Source organism: Thalassophryne amazonica, chromosome 16, assembly GCF_902500255.1.
Source record: "Thalassophryne amazonica chromosome 16, fThaAma1.1, whole genome shotgun sequence".
NCBI lineage: Eukaryota > Metazoa > Chordata > Actinopteri > Batrachoidiformes > Batrachoididae > Thalassophryne > Thalassophryne amazonica.
In genome coordinates, this window is record NC_047118.1 from 42,183,654 (window position 1) to 42,207,857 (window position 24,204).

General features: G+C 44.9%; 1 protein-coding gene across 1 annotated transcript in view; it reads left to right on the top strand.

The window, feature by feature from the left end:
- The window catches only part of LOC117528137 (protein shisa-8), a 232,229-nt gene extending 208,286 nt beyond the window's left edge, over positions 1 to 23,943 (top strand). The window contains exons 3-4 of the mRNA XM_034190710.1: positions 1,283 to 1,408; positions 22,475 to 23,943. Coding sequence (XP_034046601.1) covers positions 1,283 to 1,408; positions 22,475 to 22,965 — 617 coding nt within the window. The 3' untranslated portion in view covers positions 22,966 to 23,943. The remainder of the gene's footprint in view (positions 1 to 1,282; positions 1,409 to 22,474) is intronic.
- The last annotated feature ends 261 nt before the right edge of the window (positions 23,944 to 24,204 follow it).

Here is a 24,204-nt window from a genome sequence, read left to right on the forward strand (position 1 = left end):
GGTCCTTGTAGCTGGTAGGCGCTTGGATAATGGGCTTTTAGCAGGCTCGTAGTCACCACAAACATGCCTCTATAATCCTCGTTAGTCCTCGTAGTAACTCGTACACAAACTGCCCCACAATGTTTTTGCAAAATTTTGGACATCTTGAAATTAGCGTCACGCTCAGAGATGAGCCTCATTAACCCAAAGATACTGCCTCTAAGAGCCTCTCAGAGCCACTATTCTCCCACGATAGTTGAATAAATCCTCTCGTAGCAAAAAAAAAAAAACCTGTTGCGTGGCTCATTATTCATCCTTCATTATTTGATGGGACCAGGGCTTAATTCACAGTAGTCATGATGACTGAAGGGCAGTGGTGGGCACAGCTAAGCAAAAAGTTAGCTTCGATAACCACTAATCTGCTAATTGAAAAGTTAACTTTTATAATGCTAAACCGATAAACCGCTAAAAACATAGTGGAAGTTGCAGCTAACCGCTAACTTTTTTGATTGATGCAGTACACTGTCGGCTACTGATAAGCTAGTTTCAAGTTTAAGCACCACCGAGGCTTCTGAATAAAACCAAAGGCGATCACAAACCCCAAATGAACAACAAGCCATAGCGTCTGTCTTTATGCACACTGTCCACTGCTGCCCCCCTCCCCCCAAAAAAAGTGTTGTTTACTTTCCACATGCAACAACACAGATAGTGGGCAGGAGACATAAAGTGCAAAGCACTTTTAACTCATGGTTTCACTTATAAACAACTAATTCTGGACAGTTTATCAACATTAACGGTAATTATCATTTTTACAAAGTGAAAATATCGCACATATGTTTTGAAGTAATGTGCTAATTCTGAAGGTTTGAGTGTTAACAGACACACGTGCCAAAAGGCATTATGGGAAAATTGGCACATTGGCAACAATGCCTGGGGGAATGCTCAGGTGTTTTTTGATTGTTGGAAGAAACTTCAGGCAGACCAGCCTCAGTGGGGTGGCCATGTGCTTTGATCATACTAACAACTTGATCGACTTGGGATGTTTCACTACATACTGGCTATATTAAAGAAAATGTTTACTACAGTTAGTGTTAGCATATGCCATCATACATACCACTGTTAACATTAGTGTTAGCAGTTAGCAGCTCACAAAAACAAGTGGCAGAAATGTCTAGCAGTGGTGTTACACTAACCATCTGGGAAATGTAGTAATTTTCCAAAACCATTAATCTCTGCAATACCATGAAACCCAAATGTTGAAAACATTATTTTGACAAGCATCTTTTTTCTCTTCTTGTTCCAGTTCTCTCAGATCCTAACCATCTGAATAATGCAGCTTTGTCTAACCTGGGACCGGCCATGACCTTGTCTCACCCTCACAACAACCTGGGTATCGGCTTCAATAAATACACCTCCCTGAAGCCCATAGGTAAGTAACCTGTGGACACATACACTCATAAATACACCACAGGTTTACTGGGCAGAGGTCAGTCAGGCCAAATATGAGGTGAAAAACTGTGAAACAGGTTGTAAGACGATGACTAGCACTGATGGTTTTGCACACATTGGGTGGGAAAGTGGTGAGGCAGAGTCAGCAACCATTAGGATAACAGACTTTTTATGAGTCCGTTCAGTCATGTTCATGTTTGGAGTTCTGTGGCTGATTTCTGACTTTGCAGTGTTTGTGAAACTGCTGTGCATATGACTGCTAATATGCAAGAGAGAAATTTGCAAATACTGTGGCTGTGAGAAAGTGGGGGAAAAAACAATAAATATGAGGAATATGAACAGTCTTTCTTAGCTCTAATTATTGTCTGGCTAGTTTTTCACACTGTTTAAATGTGTGAATGTTCATGAATCCTATCCTTTGCATTGTCTTTATTCTGAGATATAATGTCTCTCCATATAGCTCCAAATACCCACTTTGGCCTGGAAGAGATGTGAACAGTTTCTGCTGAGCACATTTCGTTTGTACAGCAGCATGTCGTCACTCCCCATCTGTATGTGGAAGAGGAAAAGATTAAAATATGAGAAAAGTGAAATTATTAGTATTATTGTATTTAGTCTTTTATTATTATTAGAGTTTATTTTGTTTTGTGTTTTGAAAATCCTATAATCTGTATATGTCATGGACATAAACGAGCAAAGCTCTTTAGCATCTCACCATGTCATTTAGGTCCTTCAGACGTTTTTTGAGTAAATGCTTGAGGGGAGCATTAGCATGGCTAAAACCTTTCAGACCTCCCGCCTTTTTAAGCATTTTTCTTTATTTGCCTCTCACATGCCTGAAAGCTCCTCACCGTCTAAACATGTCCTTAGGTCCTTCAGACATTTTTCAGTAAATGGTTCTTGGGAGCATGAGCATGGCTAAAACCTTAGCAGACCCCCACCTTTCTAAGCATTTTTCTTATCTTGCCTTTCAGCTTCCGGGGGGCTCTGCCCCCATACCCCAACCTTTTTAAGCATTTTTCTTTTTGCCTTTCAGCTGACCCCCCTAATTACAGCCCTCTTAACCCACTGCCACTTTAAGCATTTTCCTCAAACTCAAACTGAAAGCAAATCTCTAAAACTTGATAAAAACCTGTAAATAATAATCAGTTTTATTGCCAGTTTTCTTCAGACAAGTCGGGGATGGAAACATGAACATTTCCAAGTCACTGAATATGTCTTGGACTTTATTTACATCAATTCTGAAGAAATACAAAAGTTTCTTTCACCAAAACATCAAATCTAGGTTTTCATCTCAAATGTACTTTCTGTCAAATTGTAGCTGAAGTTTCAGGTCTTCTTTTTAAGAAAATCCTGCTCTACACCACTTCATCAGGAAGCTGGATTTTATATTTTAATTCATTTATATGAAGTTGTAGAGATTTGCTTTCAGTTTGAGTTAAGGAAGATAATTTTAGAAAAAAAATGTATTTGAAATGGAATAAACAAATTAAAATGTGTGAAATACCAAGTGTTCCCATACTTTTGAGGGCAATTGAGAAACACTGAGGAGCAGCATCTTACATCTCATATACTCAACAAAAATATAAACGCAACAGTTTTGGTTTTGCTCCCATTTTGTATGAGATTAATTCAAAGATCTAAACTTTTTCCACATACACAATATCACCATTTCCCTCAAATATTGTTCATAAACCAGTCTAAATCTGTGATAGTGAGCACTTCTCCTTTGCTGAGATAATCCATCCCACCTCACAGGTGTGCCATACCAAGATGCTGATTAGACACCATGATTAGTGCACAGGTGTGCCTTAGACTGCCCACAATAAAAGGCCACTCTGAAAGGTGCAGTTTTGTTTTATTGGGGGGGGAGGGTACCAGTCAGTATCTGGTGTGTGCCTCATGCAGTGCAACACATCTCCTTCGCATCATCCGTGAAGAGAACACCTCTCCAACGTGCCAAATGCCAGCGAATGTGAGCATTTGCCCACTCAAGTCGGTTACGACGACGAACTGGAGTCAGGTCGAGACCCCGATGAGGACGACGAGCATGCAGATGAGCTTCCCTGAGACAGTTTCTGACAGTTTGTGCAGAAATTCTTTGGTTATGCAAACCGACTGTTTCAGCAGCTGTCCGAGTGGCTGGTCTCAGACGATCTTGGAGGTGAACATGCTGGATGTGAGGTCCTGGGCTGGTGTGGTTACACGTGGTCTGCGGTTGTGAGGCTGGTTGGATGTACTGCCAAATTCTCTGAAATGCCTTTGGAGACGGCTTATGGTAGAGAAATGAACATTCAATACACGAGCAACAGCTCTGGTTGACATTCCTGCTGTCAGCATGCCAATTGCACGCTCCCTCAAATCTTGTGACATCTGTGGCATTGTGCTGTGTGATAAAACTGCACCTTTCAGAGTGGCCTTTTATTGTGGGCAGTCTAAGGCACACCTATGCACTAATCATGGTGTCTAATCAGCATCTTGATATGGCCCACCTGTGAGGTGGGATGGATTATTTCAGCAAAGGAGAAGTGCTCACTATCAGAGATTTAGTGTTGTGTGGGCCGCTGAAGAGGAGGTACTGCTGGCCCACCACCACCAGAGGGCGCCCTGCCTGGAGTGTGGGCTCCAGGCACCAGAGGGTGCTGCCGCCTCACGGAAGCAGCCAGGGTGACAGCTGTCATCCATCACCTGAGACAGCTGACAGCAATCATCAGTGGGGTATATCAGCAGGACGGCATCTCCACCTCATTGCCGAGATATTGTTTCTACCGAGGAGGTAACGTATCCAGCCGACTATATCAACCTTGAATACTTTTTGCCTTTATACAGAGAGAGAGAAGAGCAGCAGGAGACAGTATTGGATAAGTACTCACACTCCTGCACTTCAGTGTTTTCTTGACGAGAGGGGGAGGTGGTGTTACCACCGTCCGTGTTGCTGGGTGCAGCGCACCCACCTCTGACTGTTTTTTGTTCCTCGCCAGCAGTACCAGATCCGACAAGCGGAGGCAGTGGTCACCTGGGAGTTCGGGACTTGGCGGCTCCAGTATTCCCGGGGTTCGGTGGCGGTGGAAATCGAGTGGTTCCGGTTCGACTTGGACAGACGTCTCCTACCTTCGAGCCTGCCCACACGACACCATTGGAATTCGGCTTGTTACCGAAATTGTAATCTGTTGTGTTTGTTGTGCGAGTTTCACAGCAGTAAAGCTTTGTTATTTGACTTACTCCATTGTCCGTACATTTGCGCCCCCTGTTGTGGGTCCGTGTTCCTACACTTTCACAACAGGATATCTCGGCCAGCGTCATGGATCCCGAGGGGCGTCAACCGGCTGTTGAATGGCCAATGGAAGAACAGGGCGCACAGGCGTCCGCAGGAGGGGTGATCGGTGAGTTGCAGCGGATCCTCACCGCTTTCACGACTCGGTTGGATTTGATGACCGAGCAGAACGTCCTCCTGAACCGCAGGGTGGAGGCTCTCGCCGCGCAGGTGGAAGCGCGCCCTCCGGGCGCCGCTGCGGCTCTCCCTCCCGTCGATCCTGTGCGTAACAGTGCCGTTCCACTGGTCGTCCAACGACCCCTCCCACCTTCCCCTGAAGCATACATAAGCCCCCCAGAGCCGTACGGAGGCTGTGTGGAGACGTGCGCAAATTTCCTTATGCAGTGTTCGCTCGTCTTTGCACAGCGTCCCGTCATGTACGCGACCGACGCTAGCAAAGTAGCTTATGTGATAAATCTGCTTCGTGGTGAGGCACGCGCTTGGGCTACAGCGCTCTGGGAGCAAAATTCATGGCTCCTTCAGACATATGATGGGTTTGTGAGGGAGTTCAGAACAGTGTTCGATCACCCTAATAGAGGAGAGACCGCTTCAGCCGTGCTGCTGTCAATGAGACAGGGGCGCCGGAGCGCAGCTGCCTATGCAGTCGACTTCCGCATCGCGGCTGCGAGGTCCGGCTGGAATAGCACTGCCCTCCGTGCCGCCTTTGTAAACGGACTGTCGTTGGTCCTCAAGGAGCACCTGGTGGCTAAGGACGAACCGCGGGATTTAGATGGGCTCATCGATCTTGTCATACGATTAGACAATCGGTTAGAAGAGCGCCATCGGGAACGAGACGAAGGGCGTGGCCGGGCACGCGTCGTCCCTCTCCCTTCCGGTTCCGACTGCGTTCCGCCCTCCCCACGCTCCACGGCCCCTGCGCTCCGTGCGGTTACAGCCCCCCCTGCTGACGAAGCTATGGACACGGGTAGGGCAACATTTAGGGCACCGGTTACACAAAGGAGGCTGGCCCACGGGGCGTGTTTTGTTTGTGGCTCAATTGAGCATCAATTAAGAGATTGCCCCGAGCGGTTAAACACCAACGCCCGCCCCTAGAAACTGGGCTAGGGGTGGGCCGAGATATTCACGTGGGACACACCCACATCGCCACACGACTCCCAGTTACAATCCTTTATGAGGATTTAACCCTGAAGGCCCCAGCACTGGTGGACACGGGCTCAGAAGGGAATTTGCTAGATAGCAAATGGGCCAGGGAGATAGGGTTCCCTCTGGTGGCACTTACCTCGCCTGTGCAGGTACAGGCGCTAGATGGCTCCCTACTCCCTCCAATCACTCACAAGACACCACCAATAACTCTGGTGGTGTCGGGGAATCACCGGGAGGAGATCGAGTTTTTTGTGACTCCGGCCACCTCCCGTGTGATTTTAGGGTTCCCCTGGATGTTAAAACACAATCCCCGGATCGATTGGCCGTCCGGGGTAGTGGTTCAGTGGAGCGAGACCTGCCATCGGGTATGTTTAGGTACCTCGGTTCCTCCCGGTTCCCAGGCCAGGGAGGAGGTCAGAGCCCCGCCCAATCTAGGGACGGTTCCGGTGCAGTACCATGACCTTGCGGAGGTGTTTAGCAAGGATCTGGCGCTCACCATTCCCCCGCACCGCCCGTATGATTGTGCCATTGATTTGGTTCCAGGTGTTGAGTTCCCGTCCAGTAGGCTGTACAACCTCTCACGACCTGAACGCGAATCAATGGAGACCTACATCCGGGACTCTTTGGCTGCCGGGTTGATCCGGAATTCCACCTCCCCGATGGGTGCGGGTTTCTTTTTTGTGGGGAAAAAGGATGGCGGATTACGTCCATGCATCGATTACAGGGGGCTGAATGAAATCACGGTTCGTAACCGATACCCCTTACCCTTGTTGGATTTGGTGTTCACGCCCCTGCATGGAGCTAAGATATTCACCAAGCTTGATCTTAGGAATGCGTATCACCTGGTTTCGGATCCGGAAGGGAGACGAGTGGAAGACGGCATTTAACACCCCGTTAGGTCATTTTGAGTACCTGGTCATGCCGTTCGGTCTTACAAACGCTCCCGCGACGTTCCAAGCATTGGTTAACGATGTCTTGCGGGACTTCCTGCACCGATTCGTCTTCGTATATCTGGACGACATACTCATCTTTTCTCCGGATCCTGAGACCCATGTTCGTCATGTACGTCAGGTCCTGCAGCGGTTATTGGAGAACCGACTGTTTGTTAAGGGCGAGAAGTGTGAGTTTCACCGCACCTCTTTGTCCTTCCTGGGGTTCATCATCTCCCCCAACTCCGTCGCTCCTGATCCGGCCAAGGTTGCGGCGGTGAGAGACTGGCCCCAACCCACAAGCCGTAGGAAGCTGCAACAGTTCCTCGGCTTTGCTAATTTCTACAGGAGGTTCATTAAGGGCTACAGTCAGGTAGTTAGCCCCCTGACAGCCCTGACCTCACCAAAAGTCCCCTTCACCTGGTCGGATCGTTGCGATGCCACGTTCAAGGAGTTGAAACGGTACTTCTCGTCTGCACCCGTTCTGGTGCAGCCCGATCCTAGTCGCCAGTTAGTGGTTGAAGTGGACGCCTCGGACTCAGGGATAGGAGCTGTGCTGTCTCAGAGTGGGAAGACCGATAAGGTCCTTCATCCGTGTGCCTATTTTTCCCGCAGGTTGACCCCGGCCGAACGGAACTATGACGTCGGCAATCGAGAGCTCCTTGCGGTGAAAGAGGCCCTTGAAGAGTGGAGACATCTGTTGGAGGGAACGTCCGTGCCATTCACGGTTTTCACTGACCACCGGAACCTGGAGTATATCAGGACCGCCAAGCGGCTGAATCCCAGGCAAGCCCGCTGGTCACTGTTCTTCGGCCGTTTTGACTTCCGCATCACCTACCGGCCCGGGACCAAGAACCAGAGATCGGATGCCTTGTCCCGGGTACACGAAGACGAAGTCAAAACGGAGTTGTCGGATCCACCGGAACCCATCATCCCGGAGTCCACTATCGTGGCCACCCTCACCTGGGACGTAGAGAGAACCGTCCGGGAGGCCCTGGCACGAAGCCCGGACCCCGGGACTGGACCGAAGAACAGACTTTACGTCCCACCAGAAGCCAGGGCTGCAGTCCTGGACTTCTGTCACGGCTCTAAGCTCTCCTGTCATCCAGGGGTGCGAAGAACCATGGCAGTTGTCTGGCAGCGCTTCTGGTGGGCGTCCCTGGAGGCCGACGTCCGGGATTACATCCAGGCCTGTACCACCTGCGCCAGGGGCAAGGCCGACCATCGCAAGGATCCGGGACTGCTACAGCCGCTGCCCGTGCCTCATCGCCCCTGGTCCCACATCGGCCTGGATTTTGTCACGGGCCTCCCGCCGTCCCAGGGAAACACCGTCATCCTCACGATAGTGGACCGATTCTCCAAGGCGGCCCACTTAGTGGCCCTCCCGAAGCTCCCAACAGCCCAGGAGACGGCAGACCTCCTGGTCCACCACGTCGTCCGGCTGCATGGGATTCCATCAGACATCGTCTCCGATCGCGGTCCCCAGTTCTCCTCGCATGTCTGGAGGAGCTTCTGCCGGGAACTGGGGGCCACGGTCAGTCTCTCGTCCGGATACCACCCCCAAACCAACGGGCAAGCAGAGCGGGCCAATCAAGAGATGGAGCAGACCCTATGCTGCGTGACAGCCGCGCACCCGGCGGCCTGGAGTACCCATCTGGCCTGGATCGAGTACGCCCACAACAGCCAAGTGTCGTCAGCCACCGGCCTCTCCCCCTTTGAGGTGTGTTTGGGGTATCAGCCCCCGTTGTTTCCGGTAGTTGAGGGAGAGGTCGGTGTGCCCTCGGTCCAGGCCCACCTACGGAAATGCCGTCGGGTGTGGCGTGCCGCCCGCTCTGCTTTACTAAAGGCCCGGATGAGGACAAAGGCCCATGCAGACCGTCGGCGAACCCCGGCCCCTACGTATCGTCCCGGGCAGGAGGTGTGGTTGTCCACCAAGGACATCCCACTACAAGTGGCCTCCCCGAAGTTGCAAGACAGATACATAGGTCCTTTCAGGATTCTCAAGGTCATCAGTCCCGCCGCAGTGAGGCTTCAGCTTCCGGCCTCACTGCGGATCCATCCAGTGTTCCACGTGTCGAAGATCAAGCCCCATCACACCTTGCCCCTCTGTACACCCGGTCCGGCGCCACCTCCTGCCCGGATCATCGATGGCGAGCTGGCTTGGACTGTGCGCCGGCTTTTGGCTGTCCGACGGATGGGCCGGGGCTTTCAATATCTGGTGGACTGGGAGGGGTACGGTCCCGAAGAACGCTCCTGGGTGAAGAAGAGCTTCATCCTGGACCCGGCCCTCCTGGCCGACTTCTACCGTCGCCACCCGGACAAGCCCGGTCGGGCACCAGGAGGCGCCCATTGAGGTCCTGTTGTGTGGGCCGCTGAAGAGGAGGTACTGCTGGCCCACCACCACCAGAGGGCGCTCTGCCTGGAGTGTGGGCTCCAGGCACCAGAGGGCGCTGCCGCCTCACGGAAGCAGCCAGGGTGACAGCTGTCATCCATCACCTGAGACAGCTGACAGCAATCATCAGTGGGGTATATCAGCAGGACGGCATCTCCACCTCATTGCCGAGATATCGTTTCTACCGAGGAGGTAACGTATCCAGCCGACTATATCAACCTTGAATACTTTTTGCCTTTATACAGAGAGAGAGAAGAGCAGCAGGAGACAGTATTGGATAAGTACTCACACTCCTGCACTTCAGTGTTTTCTTGACGAGAGGGGGAGGTGGTGTTACCACCATCCGTGTTGCTGGGTGCAGCGCACCCACCTCTGACTGTTTTTGTTCCTCGCCAGCAGTACCAGATCCGACAAGCGGAGGCAGTGGTCACCTGGGAGTTCGGGACTTGGCGGCTCCAGTATTCCCGGGGTTCGGTGGCGGTGGAAATCGAGTGGTTCCGGTTCGACTTGGACAGACGTCTCCTACCTTCGAGCCTGCCCACACGACACCATTGGAATTCGGCTTGTTCCCGAAATTGTAATCTGTTGTGTTTGTTGTGCGAGTTTCACAGCAGTAAAGCTTTGTTATTTGACTTACTCCATTGTCCGTTCATTTGCGCCCCCTGTTGTGGGTCCGTGTTCCTACACTTTCACAACATTTAGACTGGTTTGTGAACAATATTTGAGAGAAATGGTGATATTGTATATGTGGAAAAAGTCTTAGATCTTTGAGTTCATCTCAAACAAAATGGGAGCAAAACCAAAAGTGTTGCGTTTATATTTTTGTTGAGTGTATATAGTGCAGCAGATAAGAGAATATTTAGAGTGGAATCCTGCAAATGGTGATACAAGCATCAAATTCGGCACAAATAATCAATAGACATGAAGTCTTTTGAAAAAACTGATTGGCCAGTTTTCAATAGGCAGCCAGGTTGGGGTCAATTGACGAATTACACAGGGGCCAAAATTAAAACATGCTCCAATCATATAGAAAATTACACCACATTATTTGCCTGATCATAAAGATTCCAAAAAGGTATAGTTTTGACAATCTGTGACTGAATGTTATGGAGTTATGAGGTAAAAGCAGCAAGAATGGTGACAAAGGTCAGTTTCAGTTTGTACGGGGGTCAAAAGTTATAGTTGCTCCACTTTTAGTAAAAAAAAATGATGCAAATTATTGGTTGAGTTAATCGCGTTTTAAAAAGTAACAGTTTGCATCATGTCATACTTAGTTCATGCTACAGGGTAACATATGTCACATGTCATACAATCCAATGCATATTGACCTTGTTTGATCTTTACTTTGGAGCCCAGACGTTCAGCACTGTCAAAACTATTCCATTTATTAATCCTATTAACTTAACCAATAATTTGCATCACTTTATTGACCCCTGTACAAACTGAAAATGACAAATTGAAATTGAATAGGTTTGGGTTACCAAACTTACAGGAAAGATGTTTCAGGTCAAGACCTCTGTCAACTTTGAAAATGGATGACCTTTCAAGGTCACAGGCCAAAAGGTTTTGCTAACACCACAGTAATTCTACCACCCAGGGATTTTACTGCCATGGAGGCTGATGGGTACCAATGGCAGCCACCAGTATTTTCTGGCATTTTACTCCAATGACCTTGACCTTCATCCAAATGGCTTTGGCTGACCTTACCAGGTCAGTTCTGGAATCCACCGGTGTGTGCCACATTTGGTCCAAATTGGGTTCAAAATGAAAATCCTTGACCTTTACTATAATAAGTTCTTTAAGGTCATTCTTCTTTAATGTAACAAGCTTGGTAGAGATCAACAAAAGGACCTGGGAGGAGTAAGGCACACATGACCTTGACCCCAATGTTTGCCCTTTGGTAAACTTGACCTCAACTGGGCAATGGCAGAACACACCTCCATTTGTGTGCCATGTTTGTGGCAAATTGGAGCGAAACATTTAAATTTAGAATGTTGACCTTTGCGCAGATTTGACCTACACACCTTGTTCACTAACGATATGCAAAGAGACCAGACTGCATATCACAGTTGACATTCACTGAGAATAGTAAAAGGATGCAATCCCTCTCAAATTTGAAATGACGGCGCTGTAGTCGTTCATATCTGAATTTTTAATAGCTCACGGGAAGTAATGGAGCTCAGTCTGTGTGCCACTTCAGGAAGACATTTCAAGTCTTGCATTAATCCTTTGATGACATGTTCTCTTTGCTGAGACTGAAATCTGTGGCACCTTTTACAACAGCAGCGTGTTTAAGCCCTCAGTGCTCCACACACTCCATTACACTGTCATGCTGCTGCTAAATGAAATGGAAGGCAGAGATTTTAGAAGCATGATAGAGACTGGAAGAAGAGTTTAAAAAATGGCGAATGTTTGAAACAATGAGGTGAAACAATTAGTCTTTCAAACAGTATACTGACTATAATAAATCCTTCAATAATTTGGAAAATGTTAAAAATAGGGATGTTCCAATCCAATCACAGTATTGGGATTGATCAAAGCATGTTTGAATCAATCAGCAATGGAGTTATTCAACACAGGTCACACAGATCAGTCTTGATTTCCTTCATAAGCCACATGCCAACAGAGACAGCAGCCAGCAGTATATCACTGCTTTCTGCTAACTCACCAGCAGCACTATAGCGCATGTTTTAAAAGCATATTTATGCTCTCCCTCACTTCATATACGCAACAAGTCTGTTTCTGTGGGTTGGTGCACAGCGACTCTTCTTACCTACCAATCAGGCAACACTTTTCACATAAACACACATTTTCACATCATCCTGTCTGTGTTTTCCTCAGTTACAGTTACTATACAAGACAGCAGTCATAAGGGTGAGGCATCAGAAGACCCCCCCCCCCCCATCCCCAAGTTACTTTGGTTCAAGGTCCACTTTTAAAGACGTTTTTAAGAAGTTTTTGCTAATTATTATTATTATCAGAGTGCATTTTTAGCAATTAAGACACAGTCTTTCATCCATGCCACTACAACACTGCACTAAGTGGAAATGATCAGAGCCATATTAAAAATTCTGTTATTTTCTTTGTTATTTTGCCAAAATAAATAAATGGAAAAAATCCATGAAAACAATGAGGAGCGGCTTGAATTGAAGGTAGTTTTTTAACTTCATGCATTTCTAAGCTGTTTATCTGTCAAACATATCCATCAGATTGGCTTTAATATGTTTTATTATTATCACTTTACCGAGGCGTTGCTAGGCCGGTAGCGTAGATTTACGTCGACGCTACCTGGCTATACCCGCCTGCAGTAGCAAACAAGTATCGGCATACCCGCCCGCTGTGCGTAAACAAATGATGTCATAGCGCGTGCAGCCCAAGAACTGTCCGCAGAGGAAAAGATAAAAAGGCGAGAAGTGCGTGTTGCTCCCAATATGGATGATTTTATCATGGATAGTCCGACAAAGAACAGCAGCCAAAGCAGCCAGCTTGACGAGGACGCACTGGTGAATTTGGAGAGCAGCGCGGTACCAGCTAACACGACAAAATCCACCGAGTTTGGAATACGCAAGTTCCGTGACTGGCTTGCGCAGCGCAATATACGACCTGCATACTGTTACACCACATGTTGTGTATCTCAGTAAAGTGATAATAATGCAAATAACACCCTGTTGTCATGCGGTATGCATTTTCTGAGTCCCTCTGTTCATGGCCAGTCGCCCAAAATGACCGATATTCGCCCGAGTTAGTCAAGGTTGAATATCTAACTTGGGCGAATATCGATCATTTTGGGTGACTGGCCATGAACGTTGGGCCTTTGAAAAGGCATACCGCCTTCCAAAAGCATTTTATTGTATTATTATAGTGTGCCATGTGCGAGTATAGCAAAATTGTCATTTTCCTGGCAGGACTTCTACAAAGAAATCAGGGAGGTGATGGGATTTGTAATGCCATAATGATGCAATATTTGGACATTTCAAATTGTGTGTGTGAGTGGGAGAAGCTCATGTTAATATTGTTGAGGTGCCTGTTGCGCCTCAGTGAAGGGAGGCACTCTAGGCTACTGGGTGCCCCTCTCGTTTATCACTAAAGTGAGAGTAAACATTTGTTGGGTGCAGCAGGAATTCTTCAGCAGCACTTTTGTGAAATATTCAGTGGGGGGGTATGATGAGATGTTTCACACATGCTCATCAGTTATTTAGCTGGGCAGTAAGCCACAAAGAGATCCTGGCAGTGTGGGCAAAGTCGTGGCTCGGACTCACAACGCTTCATCCAGGTAAACGGCTGGAACCTGGAACCAGCATGTTTGAATACTTTATAATGCCTTATTATAATTACATGATGCAGCGTTTAACAGCTCACGTACATTTCTCAAAACTAATTCAATGGATAAGAAATGATGAAATACAGAGGGAAGTGAAGAAAGAATAAAATAAATAGATGAGAGGAATATGGGTCAGAGAGCAGCAGGCAGGACTCTGGCAGAAGAAGCTCTAATGTATCTGTCTTAATCAAATGACCTACAGAATGACAAGTGGACTGTCAGTGATTAAAATAAGAGATGAAGCCTAAATTATGAAGGTTAAAGGGTGAAAAAGTGATTGGGCAGAGACAAAAGCATTCACCAGATTAATTACTGCTGTTCTACCTGGGAGTACAATAAAAACAAGGGTGCCCTGAGAGCACAATATCCCCCACTGGAAAATGCTGCTTTGGCAGTTCAAGGACTTGTAGCAATTTTCACAGAGTTCATTCTAAATATGTGAGGAGTTGATTTCAGAATGCAGACACCAACTCATGAAACTGGCAGTGTGTAGGTTTGTAAATCAAGGGCCACAACTCTGACAAAATGTGTCAATCTTGTACAGTAATATTATAATATACATATTATCAAATTATAACAAGGACTTGCACCAAGTTTCATGAGATTCCTCCTAAACATGTGACAGGAGTTCATTTCAGAAAGTAGGCACCCACTCATGAAACGAACTTAGTCTAGTTTTGTTAAGGGCCATAACTCTGGTAAAATGGGCCCAACTCAAACGATATGATGATATGTGTATTACCAACCTATAAGAAGGACTTATACCAAATTTCACGAAATTCCTCCTAAAAATGTGAGAGGAGCTGATTTCAGAACGCTTATACCATTTTTGGGATGGACAGACAACTTGACAGAAATCGCCACAGCATAAGCCCCCTTTGGGCCTTCGCCCAGCAGAGGATAAAATAATGACAAATGTAGTTTTGTTGGAATGTTCCATGATGCACACCCAAATGTTCTCAGACCACTTAATGTTACAAACTGGATTTGACCTGAAGCAGAGTTGTAGTCTTACACACCTCTCTGCAGCTTCTCTCCCCCTGCCATCCCCTCATTACCCCATCCCCATAGAAACAGTGCCTGCTCTCAGACTACCAATAACCAGCAAAAATCTATTTAAGCATAAAAATTCAAAAAGAAAAAATAATATAGCACCTTCAACTGCACCACAGTCTAAAACAGTTAAATGTGGTCTATTAAACATTAGGTCTCTCTCTTCTAAGTCCCTGTTGGTAAATGATATAATAACTGATCAACATATTGATTTATTCTGCCTTACAGAAACCTGGTTACAGCAGGATGAATATGTTCGTTTAAATGAGTCAACACCCCCGAGTCACACTAACTGTCAGAATGCTCGTAGCACGGGCCGGGGCGGAGGATTAGCAGCAATCTTCCAATTCCAGCTTATTAATTAATCAAAAACCCAGACAGAGCTTTAATTCATTGAAAGCTTGACTCTTAGTCTTGTCCATCCAAATGGAAGTCCCCAAAAAACATTTTATTTTGTTTTATCTATCGTCCACCTGGTCGTTACTGGTGAGTTTCTCTGTGAATTTTCAGACCTTTTGTCTGACTTAGTGCTTAGCTCAGATAAGATAATTTAGTGGGCGATTTTAACATCCCACACAGATGCTGAGAATGACGCCTCAACACTGCATTTAATCTATTATTAGACTCTATTGGCTTTGCTCAAAAGTAAATGAGTCCACCCACCACTTTAATCCTACCTTAGATCTTGTTCTGACTTATGGTATGGAAATTGAAAACTTACCGTATTCCCTGAAAACTCCCTCGTGGCTGATCATTTCTTAATAACATTTACTTTACTCTGATGGACTACCCAGCAGTGGGGAATAGTTTTCATTACACTAGAATTCTTTCAGAAAGCGCTGTAACTAGGTTTAGGATTGATTCCTTCTTATTTCTCTAATGCCATATACCAACACAGTGCAGAGTGCTACCTAAACTCTGTAAGTGAGATAGAGTATCTCGTCAGTTAGTTTACATCCTCATTGAAGACCACTTTGGATGCTGTAGCTCCTCTAAAAAAGAGAGCTTTAAATCAGAAGTGCCTGACTCGTGGTATAACTCACAAACTCGTAGCTTAAAGCAGATAACCCGTAAGTTGGAGAGGAAATGGCGTCTCACTAATTTAGAAGATCTTCACTTAGCCTGGAAAAAGAGTCTGTTGCTCTATAAAAAAGCCCTCCGTAAAGCTAGGGACATCTTTCTACTCATCACTAATTGAAGAAAATAAGAACAAACCCCGGTTTCTTTTCAGCACTGTAGCCAGGCTGACAAAAGAGTCCGAGCTCTATTGAGCTGAGTATTCCATTACTTAACTAGTAATGACTCCATGACTTTCTTTGCTAACAAAATTTTAACTATTAGAGAAAAAAATTACCATAACCATCCCAAAGACGTATCGTTATCTTTGGCTGCTTTCAGTGATGCCGGGTATTTGGGTTAGACTCTTTCTCCTCCGATTGTTCTGTCTGAGTTATTTTCATTAGTTACTTCATCCAAACCATCAACATGTTTATTAGACCCCATTCCTACCAGGCTGCTCAAGGAAGCCCTACCCATTATTTAATGCTTCGATCTTAAATATGATCAATCTATCTTTGTTCGTGGCTATGTACCACAGGCTTTTAAGGTGGCAGTAATTAAACCATTACTTAAAAAGCCATCACTTGACCCAGCTATCTTAGCTAATTATAGGCCAATTCTAAAACCTTCCTTTTCTCTCAAAAATTCTTGAAAGGGTAGCTGTAAAACAGCTAACTGATCATCTGCAGAGGAATGGTCTATTTGAAGAGTTTCAGTCAGGTTTTAGAATTTATCATAGTACAGAAACAGCATTAGTGAAGGTTACAAATGATCTTCTTATGGCCTCGGACAGTGGACTCATCTCTGTGCTTGTTCTGTTAGACCTCAGTGCTGCTTTTGATACTGTTGACCATAAAATTTTATTACAGAGATTAGAGCATGCCATAGGTATTAAAGGCACTAAAGGCATTAAAGGTGGTTTGAATCATATTTGTCTAATAGATTACAATTTGTTCATGTAAATGGGGAATCTTCTTCACAGACTAAAGTTAATTATGGAGTTCCACAAGGTTCTGTGCTAGGACCAATTTTAGTCACTTTATACATGCTTCCCTTAGGCAGTATTATTAGACGGTATTGCTTAAATTTTCATTGTTACGCAGATGATACCCAGCTTTATCTATCCATGAAGCCAGAGGACACACACCAATTAGCTAAACTGCAGGATTGTCTACAGACATAAAGACATGGATGACCTCTAATTTCCTGCTTTTAAACTCAGATAAAACTGAAGTTATTGTACTTGGCCCCACAAATCTTAGAAACATGGTGTCTAACCAGATCCTTACTCTGGATGGCATTACCCTGACCTCTAGTAATACTGTGAGAAATCTTGGAGTCATTTTTGATCAGGATATGTCATTCAAAGCGCATATTAAACAAATATGTAGGACTGCTTTTTTGCATTTACGCAATATCTCTAAAATCAGAAAGGTCTTGTCTCAGAGTGATGCTGAAAAAACTAATTCATGCATTTATTTCCTCTAGGCTGGACTATTGTAATTCATTATTATCAGGTTGTCCTAAAAGTTCCCTAAAAGCCTTCAGTTAATTCAAAATGCTGCAGCTAGAGTACTGACGGGGACTAGAAGGAGAGAGCATATCTCACCCATATTGGCCTCTCTTCATTGGCTTCCTGTTAATTCTAGAATAGAATTTTAAAATTCTTCTTCTTACTTATAAGGTTTGAATAATGCAGGTCCCATCTTATCTTAGGGACCTCGTAGTACCATATCACCCCAATAGAGCGCTTCGCTCTCAGACTGCAGGCTTACTTGTAGTTCCTAGAGTTTGTAAGAGTAGAATGGGAGGCAGAGCCTTCAGCTTTCAGGCTCCTCTCCTGTGGAACCAGCTCCCAATTCAGATCAGGGAGACAGACACCCTCTCTACTTTTAAGATTAGGCTTAAAACTTTCCTTTTTGCTAAAGCTTATAGTTAGGGCTGGATCAGGTGACCCTGAACCATCCCTTAGTTATGCTGCTATAGACGTAGACTGCTGGGGGGTTCCCATGATGCACTGTTTCTTTCTCTTTTTGCTCTGTATGCACCACTCTGCATTTAATCATTAGTGATCGATCTCTGCTCCCCTCCACAGCATGTCTTTACAGTCATGACGCACACTGTCATGACGCACACTGATAAAACCAAGTTTTTCATATCTGTCTGGGACAAAATGTAGGTGCCCGATGGAACGTTCTGTTATTGCTTATCACGCTGACACAAACAAGTTCATCACAAAATTTTGATATGACACATGCTGTTTGAACAAACAACGCAATCACTTCATCTGCTTACTACATTGAAGCACTGGAATTGTAGCCAAACACATAGTTCCAAAAATACACACAGCTAGGAAAAGACTACACACCAGGGGGCAGGTCGATTGCAGGAATGAGTACAGCTTATACCTGATGTCTGGGCTCTCTGTTGCAACGGTGCATATATGTGTCTTCTGGAAGACCCCAGCACTGTCTTAGTGACTTTGTTCTCAGTGTAGGCATCTGTTAATACAACATCTGTTTTTTGAAGTCCATCTGCTGTCAGTTACTGAGTTCATTCACTACATAAAACTACCAGGTGGGGTTCAGGCAGGCAGAAAAACCCCAACAGTTTCTTGGAGGAATTTGTGGAAAGTTACAACTATTCACGACCTTAAATGCATAGCTTTACAGTGAGTAATACTGTGTCTTTATAATCGTGGTGAAGGGCAACAGCTTCCACAGGGTGGGACTCACATGCACTAAACATGTACATGCAACACTCACATGCAACACATGTGCATGAGCAGGTGCTCCACCAACAAGTCCATCTCCATGGGTGAAGTCCATCTCAAAGCCCACCTGAAACAGCCACGCCTCACATGTGTGCCTTGTACATGGTGGTCAATGGACACTCTTCACTCAGCAGAGTAACAAGTACTCAAGGTCACAATGTTTCCCTAGGCGTTTATCCAGTGGTCACAGCAACACCTGCCATCATATCTCTTTTGCCATCTCATTCAATGAAGATCAGTTTCTTCGCCAGATAGCCTGTCCACATCTTACACTGTGTCTGTTCAATACCATAGCATGTTATGACAAACTTAGAAAAACACCCATAACATGCCCTTGAATAATGTGGACCATTAATACAGGCCTTCTGTTCCCAGCGATCAGGTTTGTGTCCAGAACATGCACCTGTTAGAGAGCAGTGTGTATTCAGACATGCCCCAAATGGATTTGCGCCATTTGTTTTATGTAATGCATTGTGCAACTTCAAGATAGGGCCCCAAGGCTCATCAGTACCAGGATCTTAATGACTTGTCATAACTTCATTAGCAGATAGATAGATAGATAGATAGATAGATAGATAGATAGATAGATAGATAGATAGATAGATAGATAGATAGATAGATAGATAGATAGATAGATAGATAGATAGATAGATAGATAGATAGATAGATAGATAGATAGATAGATAGATAGATAGATAGATAGATCGATCGATCGATCGATCCTTAGCCCAATGGTAACCACTAGACCATCACGTGAGCCTACACAAAGAAGTGATGATCCAAAATGTGTACGTTTAAAAGTGTGGAGAGTCTTGTTTTAATTGACCTTTTTAAACTCCAACAATTATATTCCTGTCCATGTCAAAATATTCCTGATATAAGCAAAGACTTTGGATCCACAATATATGAAGACCCAAAAAATCTTACACTGAGAAAATTAAAAACTAAACTTGTATATTGAGGTGTTTAAATACAAAGAAATTCATCCAACCCTGTACGTACGTGCGTGTGTCCATGTGTGTATGCTCTTCAAGAATCATGCCAAAAACAATTAAATCACTTAAGACAGATCAAATTAAGATGGATGCTGTGAAACAGAGGAATCCTTTGGGGACTGAGACCTATGCAGACACAGTGCTGCTTCCCGTATTGTGCCCTCAGGTGCTGCTTTAGGCTGCTGTTCAATACAGACTAAAAACTGTTGTGTTGAAGATTAGCTAATTAATTTAAAAAAAAACAAAGAAGTGAAGATTGAAGGAGGACATGCTGTGCAATGGCAAATCTGCTGTCACTGCTTCTGTTGGCAATAAATTCTCCATGAACAAAGAAACAGGCCGACTATCCGTTGATTGTTTTCAGATATAACATTCTGGTATTACGCCACAGTGTCACAGGTGCACATTATATGCCATAACATACACAATGAAAGTGAGTTGAAAACAACAAATAAACCAAATAACTGTAAACACTCATAAAAAAGACAAAACCTCATCTTGTTGCTGCACTGCTTCACCTCAGGGAGCTTGGGTGGCTGCTGTCCACTGTTCATTCTGACAGATTGGTGCTAATCCATTAAAGCGCCAGACTGAAGGACATGAAGCGTCCAGCATCCAGTTTTGCACCAGGATTTCCCACCACTTAAATAGAAATGTGTTCTCAGAGACTCCTAAATTTACACCCACTGCACAGCTCGTTTTAGCATATGTCAAAAACATATGGCCCAGGCAGCAAGTAAGGAAAATATGTTATATGTTAAACAGAAAACTGAAGGTTAAAAAAAAAAATGCTTAAAAATATATAATATATATTAGTGTGTGTTTGTGTGGGTTTCCTCCGGGTGCTCCGGTTTCCTCCCACATCCAAAGACATACAGGTTAGATGGATTGGACTCTTTAAAATTGTCTGTAGGTGTGTGTGTGGGTGTGTCTGTGTTTGTTTGTCTGTTTGTGGCACTGCGACAGACTAGTGTCCTGTCCTGGATGTACCCCACCTCGCACTCTATGACTGCTGGGGTAGGCTCCAGCCCCCCGCGACCCTTAATTGGACTATGCGTTAGAAGATGAATGAATGGATGAATGTTTCTGAATATGCAAATGATAATTACAGAAAGTTCTGGAATGACAAAACAAACTGATGAGGGGTGGAAGTTTGGGGGCAACCACTGTTGCCATGGTGCCCACTTTTTGTAACAAATAATTTTTGTAGAAAAATAACACTTAAAAACTAATGTTTTTCACACATTGAAAAAAATAGTTTCTATTCCATCAGTTTATTTTTCCATTTTCTACACAGTTGTTATCTGATACATATCCTTTGCACTGGAAAATGTGCCTTTTGAAATGGTAAAACCAGTGACACAAGGTGACAACTGGATATATTTGGTACTACATAGTAGGTCTCTTAAGAGGATCACTGGGGGCCGGTGTAATGGCTTTGTGTCAAAGAGACACTTACCCTACGGTCAAATAACGGTGACAAGCATATGGCATATGGCCAGCTTGAAGTTACTTGGCATTATTGCGCACAATGTTTAATGATAGATTAGAAAGGACTTTCACTATGACCTTTTCCTCCATGCTTGACTATCTAACATAACCAAAGGTTGATTGATTTAATCCAGTAAAACATGTTTAACAGTGACACTCTTGAATCAATAGTTAGCTTGCTGACATTTCTGTAAGATCATTTAAAAATCACCTCAGAGGTATTCATTGGTTCCAAAAATGAGTTTGTTTTTTTTTTTATTTACATTTTTGTAAGAAGGTACAGAAAAATGCCAAACATACGAGTATTAGATTTATACAGAAATACAGCTGTGAGCATACTCTGCAGTCTTGGATTATTTTGTTCAAACAACCAACCAACATACATGCTGTTGTCCTGTAGCTTTCACTCGGATTTGCATAAAAAAGACTTCTCATCTATGTATTTTGGCCCCGCCTACTTGGTTGCGTGGCAACCACTTGTCTCATGCCACTTGTAAAATGCCCACTCTGATTGAAAATGAATGGCAGCTCTTCGCTTTTTCTCTTGTAGCTATTGTGACCAAGGGGTAAAGGGCACTCTGATGAAGAGGCAGCCTCAGCTAAAATACTCTCTCTGTGCCAGGGCCATTCCATGGTGTCATGGATGCAGTGATGAGTGGCACTAGACCATGATCCCATACTTCTGACTTAATTTGAGGTGGCAAAGCAAAAGCTGATATCTCTTCTGTCACATATTCTGCTAGTCTGCTGTCAAGTTCCACTTGTGGGAGGGTCTTTAAAGCCCTTTCACAAGTGATGTTATATATAAAGCACCGAAGTTGTACTTGTACTTGCATTGGATTTATTTTTGAGATTTTGCTATCCCAAAATAACTTAATTGGGGCTTATTTTGTTCCAGAGAAGGTAAGCTTTCTGGAGGTATTCAGGTTGCATATTGCTATTTAGTTGCGAAATAACAATTAGGTACCGTAGTCATGTTTGAGGGTCGGCTTTAAAGGGGTAAAATATGATGCCTACCACGTAATTTCTCTACTCCCGGAAAATCAACCACAGCATTTTCAATGAGTTTTTGGGCAAATTACATGCAAACAAAGTGAAAATGCAAAGATGTTGTGACGATGTGGTGGAAAAGTGGACATATGTTGCGGTTTGTTTATGAACCGGACCACAAACATGTCAAGGCGGTTTTGCAGGCAAGAGAATGGAGCTACTCTGGTTAGCTGTGTAGGCTAATACTTACCGACATGACGGCTCCCATCTGCCTCGCCTTTTCTTCTCCACTGGGAACTGAAAAAAAAAACTTTTTGCGACTGCTTTTGTGATTGCAGCCGAAAACAAAGCAGCACACCATTTATCCATCAGAAGTTATGCTGTGTATATATTGAGCAATGGAGCTGAGGTCCCCCTAAGTGGTCAAATCCCATAATATCATGCAGGGTTCAAACGAGACTGCGGTACCCTATTATAAAACATTAAAAAAAAACAACCTCCAAGGGTGTTGGACCCTCCTACTGGCCAGTTTGGTTTTAAACACTTAACTGTCTCAGTTGTTCAGGTTTGTCTTCTGCATTGAAGTTTAACTATGCATCAACTTTTTTTCTGTCCCTGTCTCTTAGACACAAGAGACTACTACAAGAGTTACCCAATGGTCGATTACATGCATCGCCAGTCCCCTCCCACTTTCCAGCCAATCAACTTCCAACCAAAGGACAAACCCTTTCTCCCACCTCCTGACATCCACGCACCACTGGCTATTACTATCAATGCCTCCCAGATTCCCAAGCCGAAGATCTCTAAGACCAACACTCATCCACTGACCTCCAGCTCAGCGTTCAAAGCGTGGGACCCTAGTAAGAGCCACGCCCAGCATCCGGCTGCCTCCCACATGGTGCTTCAGGGACAGCCACACCACCCCATCCAGCAACAGCAGCACCAGCTCCTGCACCAACAGAACAGCCGGCATCAGGCCTTCACCAACAAAAGGCAATTCAGCATCGAGACATTGCCCGAGCTGTTCTCACAGCCGCTTGGCTACGGCCACTCGTCACATGTGCACCACAAGCACAAAGGACTGCCCACCAACAGCAAGACGGAGGTCACAGTCTGAATGTGGCGGTGGTGTCGAAGAGCCACAAATGAGACAAAAGAAGTTGAGCATAACAGGTTTTTTACAGAAATGCTCTGCTGTGACGCTGGCGAGTAAATATCGTGGATGTTATGCATCGTTTGACTCCATTTTCCTTCTCAGTGTTGATAAAAATAATAATCTGACTATTCGTTGTGTATTTTCAACACTACTGCAACAAAACAGCAGTAGAAAAGCGTGGCCATGTTAAAATAAATGACTGGCCTCTTGGCGCATTGGCAAACCTCTTTCTACTCCTCAGTCACCCCTCACACTTCGCCAACAGTCTGCACTCCAACACACAACTACGTGTTCAAATCCCAGAAACACAATCCTCCACTGATCTACCAGATACGCTCTGCCCAGTCTCTCAGAGAAGCTGTTTCCCCGAAGGCTTTTGGCCTACCATCACCAGAAACAATGCTATGGTGTTGTCAGCTCCCATTGCCCTCCAGCCTTCCAGAGAGTGAGATATCTGCCTGACAATTAATTTCAGGTTAGAACGGAAAGAGGGGGGGGGGGCATGGGGGTATTCATTTCTTTCCAGAAGCAAATGTGATGAGAAGGATGTCAAAAAGTACACACAGCATATGTTTCAAAAACTACAGAAGGTTGTCAGCAGTGTCAAGAGTCCACGCGAAATCCCCACTGACACATTAACAGATTCGTACTCTTGTCTCTCCCCACAACGTGGAGAATTAATCTCCTCTGGGTTTCTCACATCTCTTTGAGTTGCTAATTCCAGCCGCCATGTCCTCGTGTTGCTGTTGATATTTACTGTACCACTTACCGAACTCCAGCAAGTGTCCCAATGCCAAGAAAAAGAAAAAACATGTATCAAGAAACGTTACAAAGTCAGGACACTCTCCTGGTTTAGAAATGGTCAGACATTTGGATGTGCCAGGGGTCAAAGAGGGTAGTGTTTGAAGACACAAGAGATGACGCACATTCAACAGTCAGATCACTAGTAGAGAAGCTTGAATCTTTGACCCAGTCCAGTCAAAGATTCAAGTGTCTCTACTATGGAATCCACCTGGACAACTGAGAGCCTACACAGAAGTCAGATCACTAGTGGAGCAGATAATTGTAACAGTTGTTCATTTCTGGAAAGAAGCACCAAAAGTGGCACACATAATCCTTAGTCTTTTGAAAATAATCATTAGTCTTTTGAAAAAACTGAGTATCCATTTATGGAGTTATGGGGTAAAAACATTAGGAATG